The sequence below is a fragment of the Scyliorhinus canicula genome, chromosome 5 (genome assembly GCF_902713615.1).
Source record: "Scyliorhinus canicula chromosome 5, sScyCan1.1, whole genome shotgun sequence".
Lineage (NCBI taxonomy): Eukaryota > Metazoa > Chordata > Chondrichthyes > Carcharhiniformes > Scyliorhinidae > Scyliorhinus > Scyliorhinus canicula.
Genome location: NC_052150.1, coordinates 233,521,696 through 233,542,846, shown reverse-complemented (window position 1 = coordinate 233,542,846; position 21,151 = coordinate 233,521,696). Strand labels below are relative to the sequence as shown.

The window sequence follows — 21,151 nt, the reverse complement described above, 5'->3', positions numbered from 1 at the left end:
CTTTGGTTTCTCTCTATCTGTCATGGGAATGAGGTAGAATCCGCTTTCGGGATCTGTTAAACATCTGTCCTTTAGCTGCGCATAGGTCAGCTCATCATCAGTGTTGGGATCAACAAACCTTTTGCTGTCTAAAGTAATATCTGAGAGAGTCTTGTTCATCTCTTCATCAAATATTCCTCGTTGGTACGCTACATTAATGGGCAGTCGGTGGCTTGTCACTGGGTCAATGATACCTCCTGTGGCAATCTGTGCCTCAAGGAGACGGATGCCATGAACATGAGAAACAAGGTCCTTCTTGATTGCTTGGTACAAAGAGATCTTGCGGCCAGTGTAGGGGTCAATGTATCCAGTTACCGCTTTCTCAGCAGACAGGAGCTTCTCGTGGAGTTCTGGTCCAATGAGACCATCCTTAACAGCTTCATCCACACTCAGGGTCTGATTTCTCACTGGATCCATAATGAACCCGGAGGCTGCTTGAGCCTCCAGTAAAGCCTCTGCAATACTCGGACTCAACAGATTCTTCTTCATCGCTTCGTAAAGGCTCATCTTCTCTTTTGTAGGTTCGATAAACACTCCAGCAATGCTGTCTGATCCCTGTAGGAATTTCCTCACTGCCTCCAGCTTACCAACATCTTCTGGTGTTGCCTTACCCTGCTGAAGATCAGCAAAAGTCTTCTTGTGAATGATCTTAGATTCTAATAGCTCTCTGGCTGGAACCTTGTCCCTCAGACCGTCGAATGTGAGCTGTGGCTTCTTCTTCACACCACTCTCCTCAATGATTGTTACAACAATTGTAATAATCTTCTCAATGGTCACATGTCCTGATCTGTATTGCCGGATTAAGTCCCTCCTCTGGTCTTCGGTGAAGTATTCCGAATTGATCAATTCCCAAATTGTGACAGTTTTCCCGGAGAGTTTCCCAGATGGAACAGACACTGTAGCCCTTTGGAAAATGTCCTTCGTCACCTTCTCAGAGTGAATTTCCACATGTTTAGTTGCCTCTTCTGTCAATGGTAACAGGGAAAGGGATGTCTCAGGGTCTGTTCTACATTTCTCCTTCAGCTGTTGGTATGTGACATGTTCGTCTGTGTTTGGGTCAGTGAAACCTTTAATATCATCGCTGGGAGTGGACAACATATTGTTCATCTCCTCATCAAACATTCCTCGCTTGTAGGCTAATTCGAGGGGTAAGCGATGGCTGGTCACAGGGTCAATGATGCCTCCACAAGCCAACTGTGCCTCGAGGAGATGGACACCATGCTCTTTGGGGATGAGGTCCTTCTTCATTGCCTCAAATAAGGAGATCTTGCGGCCAGTGTAGGGGTCAATGTATCCAGTTACCGCTTTCTCAGCAGACAGAAGCTTCTCGTGGAGTTCTGGTCCAATGAGACCATCCTTAACAGCTTCATCCACACTCAGGGTCCGATTTCTCACTGGATCCATAATGAACCCGGAGGCTGCTTGAGCCTCCAGTAAAGCCTCTGCAATACTCGGACTCAACAGATTCTTCTTCATAGCTTCATAAAGGCTCATCTTCTCTTTTGTAGGTTCGATAAACACTCCAGCAATGCTGTCTGATCCCTGTAGGAATTTCCTCACTGCCTCCACCTTACCAACTTCTTCTGGTGTTGCCTTACCCTGCTGAAGATCATCAAAAGTCTTCTTGTGAATAATCTTAGATTCCAGTAACTCACTGGCTGGAACCTTGTCCCTCAGACCGTCGAATGTGAGCTGTGGTTTCTTCTCCCCTTCCTTTACCTCAATCACTGTGATGACAATTCTGATGATCTTCTCCACTGTGACCTTTCCTGATCGATACTGTCGAATCAATTCCCTCCTCTGTTCATCAGTGAAATATTCGGAATTAATCAGCTCCCAGATAGTGACTGTTTTCCCACTGAATGTGCCGGCTGGAACAGAGACTGTGGTCTTTTTAAAGGTATCTTTTGTCTGTTCTTCATCATAGGCAGGTTTGAATGCTATAGCTTTCTCACTCAGAGGTAGCAGGAAGAGGCCTGTTGTACCATCCGTTTGACATCTGTCCTTCAGCTCCTGGTAGCTGAGGTTCTCCTCACTATTTGGATCATAAAATCCCTTGTTGTCGGCACTGGGAGTAGACAACATCCGACTCATCTCCTCATCTAACATGCCTCGCTTGTAAGCTACATCAGTGGGCAGGCGGTGACTACTCACAGGGTCAATGATGCCTCCAGATGCCAACTGTGCCTCGAGAAGGCGGATGCCATGATCTTTGTGAAGGAAATTCTTGTTGATTGCCTCAAATAAGGAGATCTTGCGGCCAGTGTAGGGGTCAATGTATCCAGTTACCGCTTTCTCAGCAGACAGAAGCTTCTCGTGGAGTTCTGGTCCAATGAGACCATCCTTAACAGCTTCATCCACACTCAGGGTCCGATTTCTCACTGGATCCATAATGAACCCGGAGGCTGCTTGAGCCTCCAGTAAAGCCTCTGCAATACTCGGACTCAACAGATTCTTCTTCATAGCTTCATAAAGGCTCATCTTCTCTTTTGTAGGTTCGATAAACACTCCAGCAATGCTGTCTGATCCCTGTAGGAATTTCCTCACTGTCTCCAGATTACCAACTTCTTCTGGTGTTGCCTTACCCTGCTGAAGATCAGCAAACATTTTCTTGTGAATGATCTTAGATTCTAATAACTTTCTGGCTGGAACCTTGGCCCTCAGACCTTCGAAGAGAAGCTGCTTTTTAGCTTCTGTTTCATCAATAATTGTAATGGTGAATTTGATAATCTTCTCAATGGTCACATGTCCTGATCTGTATTGCCGGATTAAGTCCCTCCTCTGGTCTTCGGTGAAGTATTCCGAATTGATCAATTCCCAAATCGTGACAGTTTTCCCAGAGAATTTCCCAGATGGAACAGACACTGTAGCCCTTTGGAAAATGTCCTTCGTCACCTTCTCAGAGTGCATTTCCACATGTTTAGTTGCCTCTTCTGTCAATGGTAACAGGGAATGGGATGTCTCAGGGTCTGTTCTACATTTCTCCTTCAGTTGTTGGTATGTGACATGTTCGTCTGTGTTTGGGTCAGTGAAACCTTTAATATCATCGTTGGGAGTGGACAACATATTGTTCATCTCCTCATCAAACATTCCTCTCTTGTAGGCTAATTCGAGGGGTAAGCGATGGCTGGTCACAGGGTCAATGATGCCTCCACAAGCCAACTGTGCCTCGAGGAGAGGGACACCATGCTCTTTGGGGACGAGGTCCTTCCTCATTGCCTCAAATAAGGAGATCTTGCGGCCAGTGTAGGGGTCAATGTATCCAGTTACCGCTCGCTCAGCAGACAGAAGCTTCTCGTGGAGTTCTGGTCCAATGAGACCATCCTTAACAGCTTCATCCACACTCAGGGTCCGATTTCTCACTGGATCCATAATGAACCCGGAGGCTGCTTGAGCCTCCAGTAAAGCCTCTGCAATACTCGGACTCAACAGATTCTTCTTCATAGCTTCATAAAAGCTCATCTTCTCTTTTGTAGGTTCGATAAACACTCCAGCAATGCTGTCTGATCCCTGTAGGAATTTCCTCACTGTCTCCAGATTAGCAACTTCTTCTGGTGTTGCCTTACCCTGCTGAAGATCATCAAAAGTCTTCTTGTGAATAATCTTAGATTCCAGTAACTCACTGGCTGGAACCTTGTCCCTCAGACCGTCGAATGTGAGCTGCGGTTTCTTCTCCCCTTCCTTTTCCTCAATCACTGTGATGACAATTCTGATGATCTTCTCCACTGTGACCTTTCCTGATCGATACTGTCGAATCAATTCCCTCCTCTGTTCATCAGTGAAATATTCGGAGTTAATCAGCTCCCAGATAGTGACTGTTTTCCCACTGAATGTGCCGGCTGGAACAGAGACTGTGGTCTTTTTAAAGGTATCTTTTGTCTGTTCTTCATCATAGGCAGGTTTGAATGCTATAGCTTTCTCACTCAGAGGTAGCAGGAAGAGGCCTGTTGTACCATCCGTTTGACATCTGTCCTTCAGCTCCTGGTAGCTGAGGTTCTCCTCACTATTTGGATCATAAAATCCCTTGTTGTCGGCACTGGGAGTAGACAACATCCGACTCATCTCCTCATCTAACATGCCTCGCTTGTAAGCTACATCAGTGGGCAGGCGGTGACTACTCACAGGGTCAATGATGCCTCCAGATGCCAACTGTGCCTCGAGAAGGCGGATGCCATGATCTTTGTGAAGGAAATTCTTGTTGATTGCCTCAAATAAGGAGATCTTGCGGCCAGTGTAGGGGTCAATGTATCCAGTTACCGCTTTCTCAGCAGACAGAAGCTTCTCGTGGAGTTCTGGTCCAATGAGACCATCCTTAACAGCTTCATCCACACTCAGGGTCCGATTTCTCACTGGATCTATAATGAACCCGGAGGCTGCTTGAGCCTCCAGTAAAGCCTCTGCAATACTCGGACTCAACAGATTCTTCTTCATAGCTTCATAAAGGCTCATCTTCTCTTTTGTAGGTTCGATAAACACTCCAGCAATGCTGTCTGATCCCTGTAGGAATTTCCTCACTGTCTCCACCTTACCAACTTCTTCTGGTGTTGCCTTACCCTGCTGAAGATCAGCAAACATTTTCTTGTGAATGATCTTAGATTCTAATAACTTTCTGGCTGGAACCTTGGCCCTCAGACCTTCGAAGAGAAGCTGCTTTTTAGCTTCTGTTTCATCAATAATTGTAATGGTGAATTTGATAATCTTCTCAATGGTCACATGTCCTGATCTGTATTGCCGGATTAAGTCCCTCCTCTGGTCTTCGGTGAAGTATTCCGAATTGATCAATTCCCAAATCGTGACAGTTTTCCCAGAGAATTTCCCAGATGGAACAGACACTGTAGCCCTTTGGAAAATGTCCTTCGTCACCTTCTCAGAGTGCATTTCCACATGTTTAGTTGCCTCTTCTGTCAATGGTAACAGGGAATGGGATGTCTCAGGGTCTGTTCTACATTTCTCTATCAGCTGTTGGTATGTGACATGTTCGTCTGTGTTTGGGTCAGTGAAACCTTTAATATCATCGTTGGGAGTGGACAACATATTGTTCATCTCCTCATCAAACATTCCTCTCTTGTAGGCTAATTCGAGGGGTAAGCGATGGCTGGTCACAGGGTCAATGATGCCTCCACAAGCCAACTGTGCCTCGAGGAGAGGGACACCATGCTCTTTGGGGACGAGGTCCTTCCTCATTGCCTCAAATAAGGAGATCTTGTGGCCAGTGTAGGGGTCAATGTATCCAGTTACCGCTTTCTCAGCAGACAGAAGCTTCTCGTGGAGTTCTGGTCCAATGAGACCATCCTTAACAGCTTCATCCACACTCAAGGTCCGATTTCTCACTGGATCCATAATGAACCCGGAGGCTGCTTGAGCCTCCAGTAAAGCCTCTGCAATACTCGGACTCAACAGATTCTTCTTCATAGCTTCATAAAGGCTCATCTTCTCGTTTGTAGGTTCGATAAACACTCCAGCAATGCTGTCTGATCCCTGTAGGAATTTCCTCACTGTCTCCAGATTAGCAACTTCTTCTGGTGTTGCCTTACCCTGCTGAAGATCATCAAAAGTCTTCTTGTGAATAATCTTAGATTCCAGTAACTCACTGGCTGGAACCTTGTCCCTCAGACCGTCGAATGTGAGCTGCGGTTTCTTCTCCCCTTCCTTTTCCTCAATCACTGTGATGACAATTCTGATGATCTTCTCCACTGTGACCTTTCCTGATCGATACTGTCGAATCAATTCCCTCCTCTGTTCATCAGTGAAATATTCGGAGTTAATCATCTCCCAGATAGTGACTGTTTTCCCACTGAATGTGCCGGCTGGAACAGAGACTGTGGTCTTTTTAAAGGTATCTTTTGTCTGTTCTTCATCATAGGCAGGTTTGAATGCTATAGCTTTCTCACTCAGAGGTAGCAGGAAGAGGCCTGTTGTACCATCCGTTTGACATCTGTCCTTCAGCTCCTGGTAGCTGAGGTTCTCCTCACTATTTGGATCATAAAATCCCTTGTTGTCGGCACTGGGAGTAGACAACATCCGACTCATCTCCTCATCTAACATGCCTCGCTTGTAAGCTACATCAGTGGGCAGGCGGTGACTACTCACAGGGTCAATGATGCCTCCAGATGCCAACTGTGCCTCGAGAAGGCGGATGCCATGATCTTTGTGAAGGAAATTCTTGTTGATTGCCTCAAATAAGGAGATCTTGCGGCCAGTGTAGGGGTCAATGTATCCAGTTACCGCTTTCTCAGCAGACAGAAGCTTCTCGTGGAGTTCTGGTCCAATGAGACCATCCTTAACAGCTTCATCCACACTCAGGGTCCGATTTCTCACTGGATCTATAATGAACCCGGAGGCTGCTTGAGCCTCCAGTAAAGCCTCTGCAATACTCGGACTCAACAGATTCTTCTTCATCGCTTCATAAAGGCTCATCTTCTCTTTTGTAGGTTGGATAAACACTCCAGCGATGCTGTCTGATCCCTGTAGGAATTTCCTCACTGCCTCCACCTTACCAACTTCTTCTGGTGTTGCCTTACCCTGCTGAAGATCAGCAAACATCTTCTTGTGAATGATCTTAGATTCTAATAACTTTCTGGCTGGAACCTTATTCCTCAGACCATCGAAGAGAAGCTGCTTTTTAGCTTCCGTTTCATCAATAATTGTAATGATGAATTTAATAATCTTCTCAATGGTCACATGTCCTGATCTGTATTGCCGGATTAAGTCCCTCCTCTGGTCTTCGGTGAAGTATTCCGAATTGATCAATTCCCAAATCGTGACAGTTTTCCCGGAGAATTTCCCAGATGGAACAGACACTGTAGCCCTTTGGAAAATGTCCTTCGTCACCTTCTCAGAGTGAATTTCCACATGTTTAGTTGCCTCTTCTGTCAATGGTAACAGGGAAAGGGATGTCTCAGGGTCTGTTCTACATTTCTCCTTCAGCTGTTGGTATGTGACATGTTCGTCTGTGTTTGGGTCAGTGAAACCTTTAATATCATCGCTGGGAGTGGACAACATATTGTTCATCTCCTCATCAAACATTCCTCTCTTGTAGGCTAATTCGAGGGGTAAGCGATGGCTGGTCACAGGGTCAATGATGCCTCCACAAGCCAACTGTGCCTCGAGGAGATGGACACCATGCTCTGTGGGGACGAGGTCCTTCCTCATTGCCTCAAATAAGGAGATCTTGCGGCCAGTGTAGGGGTCAATGTATCCAGTTACCGCTCGCTCAGCAGACAGAAGCTTCTCGTGGAGTTCTGGTCCAATGAGACCATCCTTAACAGCTTCATCCACACTCAGGGTCCGATTTCTCACTGGATCCATAATGAACCCGGAGGCTGCCTGAGCCTCCAGTAAAGCCTCTGCAATACTCGGACTCAACAGATTCTTCTTCATAGCTTCATAAAGGCTCATCTTCTCTTTTGTAGGTTCGATAAACACTCCAGCAATGCTGTCTGATCCCTGTAGGAATTTCCTCACTGTCTCCAGATTAGCAACTTCTTCTGGTGTTGCCTTACCCTGCTGAAGATCATCAAAAGTCTTCTTGTGAATAATCTTAGATTCCAGTAACTCACTGGCTGGAACCTTGTCCCTCAGACCGTCGAATGTGAGCTGTGGTTTCTTCTCCCCTTCCTTTTCCTCAATCACTGTGATGACAATTCTGATGATCTTCTCCACTGTGACCTTTCCTGATCTATACTGTCGAATCAATTCCCTCCTCTGTTCATCAGTGAAATATTCGGAGTTAATCATCTCCCAGATAGTGACTGTTTTCCCACTGAATGTGCCGGCTGGAACAGAGACTGTGGTCTTTTTAAAGGTATCTTTTGTCTGTTCTTCATCATAGGCAGGTTTGAATGCTATAGCTTTCTCACTCAGAGGTAGCAGGAAGAGGCCTGTTGTACCATCCGTTTGACATCTGTCCTTCAGCTCCTGGTAGCTGAGGTTCTCCTCACTATTTGGATCATAAAATCCTTTGTTGTCGGCACTGGGAGTAGACAACATCCGACTCATCTCCTCATCTAACATGCCTCGCTTGTAAGCTACATCAGTGGGCAGGCGGTGACTACTCACAGGGTCAATGATGCCTCCAGATGCCAACTGTGCCTCGAGAAGGCGGATGCCATGATCTTTGTGAAGGAAATTCTTGTTGATTGCCTCAAATAAGGAGATCTTGCGGCCAGTGTAGGGGTCAATGTATCCAGTTACCGCTTTCTCAGCAGACAGAAGCTTCTCGTGGAGTTCTGGTCCAATGAGACCATCCTTAACAGCTTCATCCACACTCAGGGTCCGATTTCTCACTGGATCCATAATGAACCCGGAGGCTGCTTGAGCCTCCAGTAAAGCCTCTGCAATACTCGGACTCAACAGATTCTTCTTCATAGCTTCATAAAGGCTCATCTTCTCTTTTGTAGGTTCGATAAACACTCCAGCGATACTGTCTGATCCCTGTAGGAATTTCCTCACTGCCTCCACCTTACCAACTTCTTCTGGTGTTGCCTTACCCTGCTGAAGATCAGCAAACATCTTCTTGTGAATGATCTTAGATTCCAGTAACTCACTGGCTGGAACCTTGTCCCTCAGACCGTCGAAGAGAAGCTGCTTTTTAGCTTCCGTTTCATCAATAATTGTAATGATGAATTTAATAATCTTTTCAATGGTCACCTGTCCTGACATGTATTGCCGGATTAAGTCCCTCCTCTGGTCTTCGGTGAAGTATTCCGAATTGATCAGTTGCCAAATCGTGACAGTTTTCCCGGAGAATTTGCCTGATGGGACAGACACTGTAGCTGTATTGAAGATGTCGTGTGTTTGCTCCTTTGTATAACCTCCCTTTCGGTTTGCTGCTTCATTGGTCAATGGTAAGAGACAGAGGCCACTTTCTGGATCCCTGTGACATCTCCCGATCAGCTGGAAGTATGAAAGGTTCTCCTGAGTATTGGGGTCAAAGAATCCTCTGGTTTCATCAGTGTCGCTGGCAATTGTTTTATACATGTCCTTGTCAAATATACCCTGTTTGTAGGCTTGGTCCAAGGGTAGGCGATGGCTATTCACAGGGTCAATGATGCCACCAGTAGCTATCTGTGCCTGAAGCAGGCGAACGCCCTGGTTTGGAATGATGAGATCTTTGTTCATTGCTTCGAACAGGGAGATGGTATTTCCTGTGAATGGATCCTTGTAACCAGTCACTGCCCTCTCGGCAGAGAGCAGTTTGTCCTGAAGCTCTGGTCCAACTACTCCTTCCTTGATGGCCTCATTGACTGGCAGTTTCTTGTCATCAATGGGGTCAATGATGAAGCCAGAGGCTGCCTGAGCTTCCAGCAGCATTGTGCCTGTACTGGCTTTCAACAGTCCCTGTTTCATTGCCTCGTAGATGCTCATTTTCTCATTAGTGGGTTCGATGATCAGACCAGCAATGCAGCTTTTACCCTGCAGGTATGTCTTCAGGCTTTCCTTTTGGCAGAGTTCCTGCACTGTGACAGATCCTTTCTTCAATTTTTCAAACTGCTTCTTGCTGAGGATGCCTGTTTGCTGTAAGCGACTCGCCGGGACAGGCTGGCGGAGGCCACTAAATGAGAGTTTGGAGTCTTTCCTCCCAGGAGTGGAATCTACCACATCTCTGCCATTTGCAACTGCACCGACTGGAGTGACTGTCACGGACTGAATTGGAGGCATCTCATTGGTCTTTGCTCCCAGCATTTGTGGTTTCAGTTGCTCCAACCTCAGTTTCAGAGCCTGATTTTCATCAGCAAGCTCCTTTTCTTTCTGCTGCCTCTTCTGCTCCATTTCCTGAAGTTCCCTTTGCTTCTCATACACTTGGTTCTCCGCCTCTCTCTGCTTCCTCAGAGCATCCTCCATGCTGCCTAGAAGCTTGACTTTATCATCTTCCAATGTCTTCAGCTGTTTACTTTGTTCGTCCTTCAGCGACTGGGATTTCTTCACTTCATCATCATAGAGTCGTTCCAACTTTGCCTTTTCCTCTTCAACCATCTTTTCCTTTTTTAACAGAAGCTCTTTCTCACTGAGGAAGGTTTGTTGAAGATTTTTCGTGGTTTCGACGATTTCTTTCTTCTGACCAGCTACCATCTGTGAGATGTGACAGGAGGAAACGGATTATTATTGGTGGACAGTAACCAAGGAACTCACAGCTCACACACAGAGACCTGACCCCCCAAAAGGAACATCATAACCCCCCGATACCCATCCCAATAACCCCGATACCCATCCCAATAACCCCGAAACCCAACCTAATAACCCCCCCGATACCCATCCCAATACCCCTGATACCCAACCCAATCACCCCAATACCCAACCCAATAACCCTGATACCCAACCCAATAACCACCCCGATACCCAACCCAATAACCCCGATACCCAACCCAATAACCCCGATACCCAACCCAATAACCCTGATACCCAACCCAATAACCACCCCGATACCCAACCCAATAACCCCGATACCCAACCCAATAACCCCGATACCCAACCCAATAACCCCGATACCCAACCCAATAACCCCGATACCCATCCCAATAACCCCGATACCCAACCCAATCACCCCGATACCCAACCCAATAACCCCCCCGATACCCATCCCAATAACCCTGATACCCAACCCAATAACCCTGATACCCATCCCAATAACCCTGATACCCAACCCAATAACCCCCCCGATACCCAACCCAATAACCCCGATACCCATCCCAATAACCCTGATACCCATCCCAATAACCCCGATACCCATCCCAATAACCCCGATACCCAACCCAATAACCCCGATACCCAACCCAATAACCCCCCCGATACCCATCCCAATAACCCCGATACCCATCCCAATAACCCTGATACCCAACCCAATAACCCTGATACCCATCCCAATAACCCCGATACCCATCCCAATAACCCCGATACCCATCCCAATAACCCTGATACCCATCCCAATAACCCCGATACCCATCCCAATAACCCCGATACCCATCCCAATAACCCTGATACCCATCCCAATAACCCCGATACCATCCCAATAACCCCGATACCCATCCCAATAACCCTGATACCCATCCCAATAACCCTGATACCCATCCCAATAACCCCGATACCCATCCCAATAACCCCGAAACCCAACCCAATAACCCCCCCGATACCCATCCCAATAACCACCCCGATACCCAACCCAATAACCCCGATACCCATCCCAATAACCCTGATACCCAACCCAATAACCCTGATACCCATCCCAATAACCCCGAAACCCATCCCAATAACCCTGATACCCAACCCAATAACCCCGATACCCAACCCAATAACCCCGATACCCAACCCAATAACCCCGATACCCATCCCAATAACCCTGATACCCAACCCAATAACCCTGATACCCAACCCAATAACCACCCTGATACCCAACCCAATAACCCCCCCGATACCCAACCCAATAACCCTGATACCCAACCCAATAACCCTGATACCCAACCCAATAACCACCCTGAAACCCAACCCAATAACCCTGATACCCATCCCAATAACCCTGATACCCATCCCAATAACCCTGATACCCATCCCAATAACCCCGAAACCCATCCCAATAACCCTGATACCCAACCCAATAACCCTGATACCCAACCCAATCACCCCGAAACCCATCCCAATAACCCTGATACCCATCCAAATAACCCTGATACCCTTCCCAATCACCCCGAAACCCATCCCAATAACCCTGATACCAAACCCAATAACCCTGATACCCAACCCAATCACCCCGATACCCAACCCAATAACCCCAATACCCATCCCAATAACCCTGATACCCAACCCAATCACCCCGATACCCAACCCAATAACCCTGATACCCAACCCAATAACCCCGATACCCAACCCAATAACCCTGATACCCAACCCAATAACCACCCCAATACCCAACCCAATAACCCTGATACCCAACCCAATCACCCCGATACCCAACCCAATCACCCCGATACCCAACCCAATCACCCCGATACCCAACCCAATAACCACCCTGATACCCAACCCAATCACCCCGATACCCAGCCCAATAACCCCGATACCCAACCCAATCACCCCGATACCCATCCCAATAACCCCGATACCCAACCCAATAACCCCGATACCCAACCCAATAACCCCGATACCTAACCCAATAACCCCGATACCCATCCCAATAACCCCGATACCCAACCCAATAACCCCGATACCCAACCCAATAACCCTGATACCCAACCCAATAACCCCGATACCCAACCCAATAACCACCCGATACCCAACCCAATAACCCCCTCGATACCCAACCCAATAATCCTGATACCCAACCCAATAACCCCGATACCCAACCCAATAACCCCCCCGATACCCAACCCAATAACCCTGATCCCCATCCCAATAACCCTGATACCCAACCCAATAACCCTGATACCCAACCCAATAACCCCGATACCCAACCCAATAACCCCGATACCCAACCCAATAACCCCGATACCCAACCCAATAACCCCGATACCATCCCAATAACCCTGATACCATCCCAATAACCCTGATACCCAACCCAATAACCCCGATACCCATCCCAATAACCCTGATACCCAACCCAATAACCCCGATACCCATCCCAATAAGCCTGATACCCATCCCAATAACCCTGATACGCATCCCAATAACCCCGATACCCATCCCAATAACCCTGATACCCAACCCAATAACCCTGATACCCAACCCAATCACCCTGATACCCAACCCAATAACCCCGATACCATCCCAATAACCCTGATACCATCCCAATAACCCTGATACCCAACCCAATAACCCCGATACCCATCCCAATAACCCTGATACCCAACCCAATAACCCTGATACCCAACCCAATCACCCCGATACCCAACCCAATAACCACCCCGATACCCATCCCAATAACCCCGATACCCAACCCAATAACCCGCCCGATACCCATCCCAATAACCCCCCGATACCCATCCCAATAACCCTGATACCCAACCCAATAACCCGCCCGATACCCATCCCAATAACCCCGATACCCAACCCATTAACCCCCCCGATACCCATCCCAATAACCCTGATACCCATCCCAATAACCCTGATACCCATCCCAATAACCCTGATACCCAACCCAATAACCCTGATACCCATCACAATAACCCTGATACCCAACCCAATAACCCTGATACCCATCACAATAACCCTGATACCCAACCCAATAACCCTGATACCCAACCCAATCACCCCGATACCCAACCCAATCACCCCGATACCCAACCCAATAACCACCCTGATACCCAACCCAATCACCCCGATACCCATCCCAATAACCCCGATACCCAACCCAATAACCCCGATACCTAACCCAATAACCCCGATACCCATCCCAATAACCCTGATACCCATCCCAATAACCCTGATACCCATCACAATAACCCTGATACCCAACCCAATAACCCTGATACCCATCACAATAACCCTGATACCCAACCCAATAACCCTGATACCCAACCCAATCACCCCGATACCCAACCCAATCACCCCGATACCCAACCCAATAACCACCCTGATACCCAACCCAATCACCCCGATACCCATCCCAATAACCCCGATACCCAACCCAATCACCCCGATACCCAACCCAATAACCACCCTGATACCCAACCCAATCACCCCGATACCCATCCCAATAACCCCGATACCCATCCCAATAACCCCGATACCCAACCCAATAACCCCGATACCCAACCCAATAACCCCGATACCTAACCCAATAACCCCGATACCCATCCCAATAACCCCGATACCCAACCCAATAACCCCGATACCCAACCCAATAAACCTGATACCCAACCCAATAACCACCCGATACCCAACCCAATAACCCCCTCGATACCCAACCCAATAAACCTGATACCCAACCCAATAACCCTGATACCCAACCCAATAACCCCGATACCCAACCCAATAACCCCCCCGATACCCATCCCAATAACCCTGATACCCAACCCAATAACCCTGATACCCAACCCAATAACCCCGATGCCCAACCCAATAACCCCGATACCCAACCCAATAACCCCGATACCCAACCCAATAACCCCGATACCCAACCCAATAACCCCGATACCCAACCCAATAACCCCGATACCATCCCAATAACCCTGATACCATCCCAATAACCCTGATACCCAACCCAATAACCCCGATACCCATCCCAATAACCCTGATACCCAACCCAATAACCCCGATACCCATCCCAATAAGCCTGATACCCATCCCAATAACCCTGATACCCATCCCAATAACCCCGATACCCATCCCAATAACCCTGATACCCAACCCAATCACCCCGATACCCAACCCAATAACCACCCCGATACCCATCCCAATAACCCCGATACCCAACCCAATAACCCGCCCGATACCCATCCCAATAACCCCCCCGATACCCATCCCAATAACCCTGATACCCAACCCAATAACCCGCCCGATACCCATCCCAATAACCCCGATACCCAACCCAATAACCCCCCCGATACCCATCCCAATAACCCTGATACCCATCCCAATAACCCTGATACCCATCCCAATAACCCTGATACCCAACCCAATAACCCTGATACCCAACCCAATAACCCTGATACCCAACCCAATAACCCTGATACCCATCCCAATAACCCCGATACCCAACCCAATAACCCCGATACCCAACCCAATAACCCTGATACCCAACCCAATAACCCCGATACCCAACCCAATCACCCCGATACCCAACCCAATAACCACCCTGATACCCAACCCAATAACCCCAATACCCATCCCAATAACCCCAATACCCATCCCAATAACCCCGATACCCAACCCAATAACCCCGATACCCAACCCAATAACCCTGATACTCATCCCAATACCCCCGATACCCAACCCAATAACCCTGATACCCAACCCAATACCCCCGATACCCAACCCAATAACCCCAATACCCATCCCAATAACCCCGATACCCAACCCAATCACCCCGATACCCAACCCAATAACCCCGATACCCAACCCAATAACCCCGATACCCAACCCAATAACCCTGATACCCAACCCAATACCCCCGATACCCAACAAAATAACCCCCCCGATACCCAACCCAATAACCCCCCCAAAACCCCTCCGAATAACACAGATACCCATCCCAATAACCCCGATACCCAACCCAATACCCCCGATACCCAACCCAATAACCACCCGATACCCAACCCAATAACCCCGATACCCAACCCAATACCCCCGATACCCAACCCAATACCCACGATACCCAACCCAATACCCCCGATACCCAACCCAATACCCCCGATACCCAACCCCATAACCCCGATACCCAACACAATAACCCCGATACCCAAACCAATAAAACCCCCGACTCCCAACCCAATAACCCCCGATACTAAACCCAATCACCCCCTGATACCCAACCCAATAACCCCCCCGACAACCAACCCAATAACCCCCCGAAACCCATCCCAATAACACCGATACCCAACAACCCCGATACCCATCCCAATAACCCCGATACCCAACAACCCCGATACCCAACCCAATAACCCCCCCAATACCCAACCCAATAACCCCCCCGATACCCAACCCAATAACCCCCCCCAATGCCCAACCCAATAACCCCCCCCGATACCAACACAATAACCCCCCCGACACCCAACCCAATAACACCCTGATACCCAACCCAATAACCCCCCTGACTCCCAACCCAATAACCCCCCGATACTAAACCCAATCACCCCCTGATACCCAACCCAATAACCCCCCGACAACCAACCCAATAACCCCCCCCGAAACCCATCCCAATAACACCGATACCCATCCCAATAACCCCGATACCCAACAACCCCGATACCCAACCCAATAACCCCCCCAATACCCAACCCAATAACCCCCCCCCGATACCCAACCCAATAAGCCCCCCAATACCCAACCCAATAACCCCCCCGATACCCAACCCAATAAGCCCCCCCGATACCCAACCCAATAACCCCACCCGATACCCAACCCAATAACCCCCCCGATACCCAACCCAATAACCCCCCGATACCCAACCCAATAACCCCGATACCCAACCCAATAAGCCCCCAATACCCAACCCAATAACCCCCCCGATACCCAACCCAATAACCCCCCCTGATACCCAACCCAATAACCCCCCCGATACCCAACCCAATAACCCCCCGATACCCAACCCAATAACCCCGATACCCAACCCAATAACCCCCCCTGATACCCAACACAATAACCCCCCCCGACACCCAACACAATAACACCCCCGATACCCAACCCAATAACCCCCCCCCCGATACCCAACCCAATAAACCCCCGATACCTGACCGAATAACCCCCCCGATACCCAACCCAGTAACCCCGATACCCAACCCAATAACCCCCCCGATACCCAACCCAATAACCCCCCGAACCCAACCCAATAACCCCGATACCCAACCCAATAACCCCCCCGATACCCAACCCAGTTGTCCCATCAATGCCTACCCAATGGTAATTTCACTCCTCCCCAACCCCAATACCAACCCAATTCTCGGAATAACTGAAAAGTTTAAATTTGAGAATCATTATCGATCAGTCATGAAGTCAGCTTTGTTGATCTGACGCTGATCCCTTCCCTCTATGTGAAGCAGGGACATTGTCGCCTGAAATGTGAATGCGAAGGGGATTGACCACACAACACTCAGTAGAATCACACAATGGACTGTGCCTGGTTTAAATCACAGAATCAAAACATTTCACAGCGATTGTCCGGGAAATACATTGGTCAGTGCCGGTCAGTGGTCTGAGTGTGTGCTGGTCAGTGATGGTCAGTGGTCTGAGTGTGTGCTGGTCAGTGGTCTGAGTGTGTGCTGGTCAGTGGTCTGAATGTGTGCTGGTCAGTGATGGTCAGTGGTCTGAGTGTGTGCTGGTCAGTGGTCTGAATGTGTGCTGGTCAGTGCCGGTCAGTGCTGGTCAGTGGTCTGAGTGTGTGCTGGTCAGTGATGGTCAGTGGTCTGAGTGTGTGCTGGTCAGTGGTCTGAATGTGTGCTGGTCAGTGCCGGTCAGTGGTCTGAGTGTGTGCTGGTCAGTGGTCTGAGAGTGTGCTGATCAGTGATGGTCAGTGGTCTGAGTGTGTGCTGGTCAGTGATGGTCAGTGGTCTGAGTGTGTGCTGGTCAGTGGTCTGAGAGTGTGCTGATCAGTGATGGTCAGTGGTCTGAGTGTGTGCTGGTCAGTGATGGTCAGTGGTCTGAGTGTGTGCTGGTCAGTGGTCTGAGTGTGTGCTGATCAGTGATGGTCAGTGGTCTGAGTGTGTGCTGGTCAGTGGTCTGAGAGTGTGCCGATCAGTGATGGTCAGTGGTCTGAGTGTGTGCTGGTCAGTGGTCTGAGTGTGTGCTGTTCAGTGGTCTGAGTGTGTGCTGGTCAGTGGTCTGAGTGTGTGCTGGTCAGTGCCGGTCAGTGCTGGTCAGTGGTCTGAGTGTGTGCTGGTCAGTGATGGTCAGTGGTCTGAGTGTGTGCCATCAGTGATGGTCAGTGGTCTGTGTGTGTGCTGGTCAGTGCCTGTCAGTGGTCTGAGTGTGTGCTGGTCAGAGGTCTGAGAGTGTGCTGGTCAGTGGTCTGAGTGTGTGCTGGTCAGTGGTCTGAGTGTGTGCTGGTCAGTGCCGATCAGTGATGGTCAGTGGTCTGAGTGTGTGCTGGTCAGTGCTGGTCAGTGGTCTGAGTGTGTGCTGGTCAGTGATGGTCAGTGGTCTGAGTGTGTGCTGGTCAGTGGTCTGAGTGTGTGCTGGTCAGTGATGGTCAGTGGTCTGAGTGTGTGCTGGTCAGTGGTCTGAGTGTGTGCTGGTCAGTGATGGTCAGTGGTCTGAGTGTGTGCCGGTCAGTGATGGTCAGTGGTCTGAGTGTGTGCTGGTCAGTGGTCTGAGTGTGTGCTGGTCAGTGCTGGTCAGTGGTCTGAGTGTGTGCTGGTCAGTGATGGTCAGTGGTCTGAGTGTGTGCTGGTCAGTGGTCTGAGTGTGTGCCGGTCAGTGCTGGTCAGTGGTCTGAGTGTGTGCTGGTCAGTGATGGTCAGTGGTCTGAGTGTGTGCTGGTCAGTGATGGTCAGTGGTCTGAGTGTGTGCCATCAGTGATGGTCAGTGGTCTGAGAGTGTGCCGATCAGTGATGGTCAGTGGTCTGTGTGTGTGCTGGTCAGTGCCTGTCAGTGGTCTGAGTGTGTGCTGGTCAGAGGTCTGAGAGTGTGCTGGTCAGTGGTCTGAGTGTGTGCTGGTCAGTGGTCTGAGTGTGTGCTGGTCAGTGGTCTGAGTGTGTGCTGGTCAGTGCCGATCAGTGATGGTCAGTGGTCTGAGTGTGTGCTGGTCAGTGCTGGTCAGTGGTCTGAGTGTGTGCTGGTCAGTGATGGTCAGTGGTCTGAGTGTGTGCTGGTCAGTGGTCTGAGTGTGTGCTGGTCAGTGATGGTCAGTGGTCTGAGTGTGTGCCGGTCAGTGATGGTCAGTGGTCTGAGTGTGTGCTGGTCAGTGGTCTGAGTGTGTGCTGGTCAGTGCTGGTCAGTGGTCTGAGTGCGTGCTGGTCAGTGATGGTCAGTGGTCTGAGTGTGTGCTGGTCAGTGGTCTGAGTGTGTGCCGGTCAGTGATGGTCAGTGGTCTGAGTGTGTGCTGGTCAGTGCTGGTCAGTGGTCTGAGTGTGTGCCAGTCAGTGATGGTCAGTGGTCTGAGTGTGTGCCGGTCAGTGATGGTCAGTGGTCTGAGTGTGTGCTGGTCAGTGATGGTCAGCAGTGGTCTGAGTGTGTGCTGGTCAGTGGTCTGAGTGTGTGCTGGTCAGTGGTCTGAGTGTGTGCTGGTCAGTTGTCTGAATGTGTGCTGGTCAGTGGTCTGAGTGTGTGCTGGTCAGTGCCGGTCAGTGATGGTCAGTGGTTTGAGTGTGTCCTGGTCAGTGATGGTCAGTGGTCTGAGAGTGTGCTGGTCAGTGGTCTGAGTGTGTGCTGGTCAGTGGTCTGAGTGTGTGCTGGTCAGTGGTCTGAGTGTGTGCTGGTCAGTGGTCTGAGTGTGTGCTGGTCAGTGGTCTGAGTGTGTGCTGGTCAGTGGTCTGAGTGTGTGCTGGTCAGTGGTCTGAGTGTGTGCTGGTCAGTGGTCTGAGTGTGTGCTGGTCAGTGGTCTGAGTGTGTGCTGGTCAGTGATGGTCAGTGGTCTGAGTGTGTGCTGGTCAGTGATGGTCAGTGATGGTCAGTGGTCTGAGTGTGTGCTGGTCAGTGATGGTCAGTGGTCTGAGTGTGTGCTGGTCAGTGGTTTGAGTGTGTGCTGGTCAGTGGTTTGAGTGTGTGCCAGTCAGTGCTGGTCAGTGGTCTGAGTGTGTGCTGGTCAGTGGTCTGAGTGTGTGGTCAGTGGTCTGAGTGTGTGCTGGTCAGTGGTTTGAGTGTGTGCTGGTCAGTGCCAGTCAGTGATGGTCAGTGGTCTGAGTGTGTGCTGGTCAGTGCCAGTCAGTGATGGTCAGTGGTCTGAGTGTGTGCTGGTCAGTGGTCTGAGTGTGTGCTGGTCAGTGATGGTCAGTGGTCTGAGTGTGTGCTGGACAGTGCCGGTCAGTGCTGGTCAGTGGTCTGAATGTGTGCTGGTCAGTGGTCTGAGTGTGTGGTCAGTGGTCTGAGTGTGTGCTGGTCAGTGGTCTGAATGTGTGCTGGTCAGTGATGGTCAGTGGTCTGAGTGTGTGCTGGTCAGTGGTCTGAGTGTGTGCTGGACAGTGATGGTCAGTGGTCTGAGTGTGTGCTGGTCAGTGATGGTCAGTGGTCTGAGTGTGTGCTGGTCAGTGATGGTCAGTGGTCTGAGTGTGTGCTGGTCAGTGCCGGTCAGTGCTGGTCAGTGGTCTGAGTGTGTGCTGGTCAGTGATGGTCAGCAGTGGTCTGAGTGTGTGCTGGTCAGTGGTCTGAGTGTGTGCTGGTCAGTTGTCTGAATGTGTGCTGGTCAGTGGTCTGAGTGTGTGCTGGTCAGTGATGGTCAGTGCTGGTCAGTGGTCTGAGTGTGTGCTGGTCAGTGGTCTGAGTGTGTGCTGGTCAGTGGTCTGAGTGTGTGCTGGTCAGAGGTCTGAGTGTGTGCTGGTCAGTGCCGGTCAGTGATGGTCAGTGGTCTGAGTGTGTGCTGGTCAGTGCTGGTCAGTGGTTTGAGTGTGTGCTGGTCAGTGATGGTCAGTGATGGTCAGTGGTCTGAGTGTGTGCTGGTCAGTGATGGTCAGTGGTCTGAGTGTGTGCTGGTCAGTGGTTTGAGTGTGTGCTGGTCAGTGATGGTCAGTGATGGTCAGTGGTCTGAGTGTGTGCTGGTCAGTGGTTTGAGTGTGTGCTGGTCAGTGGTCTGAGTGTGTGCTGGTCAGTGGTTTGAGTGTGTGCTGGTCAGTGCCGGTCAGTGCTGGTCAGTGGTCTGAGTGTGTGCTGGTCAGTGGTCTGAGTGTGCTGGTCAGTGGTCTGAGTGTGTGCTGGTCAGTGGTCTGAGTGTGTGCTGGACAGTGGTCTGAATGTGTGCTGGTCAGTGATGGTCAGTGGTCTGAGTGTGTGCTGGACAGTGCCGGTCAGTGCTGGTCAGTGGTCTGAATGTGTGCTGGTCAGTGATGGTCAGTGGTCTGAGTGTGTGCTGGTCAGTGGTCTGAGTGTGTCCTGGTCAGTGCTGGTCAGTGGTCTGAGTGTGTGCTGGTCAGTGCTGGTCAGTGGTCTGAGTGTGTGCTGGTCAGTGCTGGTCAGTGGTCTGAGTGTGTGCTGGTCAGTGCTGGTCAGAGGTCTGAGTGTGTGCTGGTCAGTGGTCTGAGTGTGTGCTGGTCAGTGGTCTGAGTGTGTGCTGGTCAGTGCTGGTCAGTGGTCTGAGTGTGTGCTGGTCAGTGGTCTGAGTGTGTGCTGGTCAGTGCCGGTCAGTGCTGGTCAGTGGTCTGAGTGTGTGCTGGTCAGTGATGGTCAGTGGTCTGAGTGTGTGCTGGTCAGTGCTGGTCAGTGGTCTGAGTGTGTGCTGGTCAGTGCCGGTCAGTGCTGGTCAGTGGTCTGAGTGTGTGCTGGTCAGTGATGGTCAGTGGTCTGAGTGTGTGCTGGTCAGTGGTCTGAGTGTGTCCTGGTC

General features: G+C 49.9%; 1 protein-coding gene across 1 annotated transcript in view; it reads right to left on the bottom strand.

Annotated features, from left to right (window-relative positions):
• Window positions 1-21,151, bottom strand: part of LOC119966676 (plectin-like) — an 84,263-nt gene that overhangs the window by 14,363 nt on the left and 48,749 nt on the right. Inside the window, 1 exon segment of the mRNA XM_038798738.1 lies at window positions 1-10,110. Coding sequence (XP_038654666.1) covers window positions 1-10,110 — 10,110 coding nt within the window.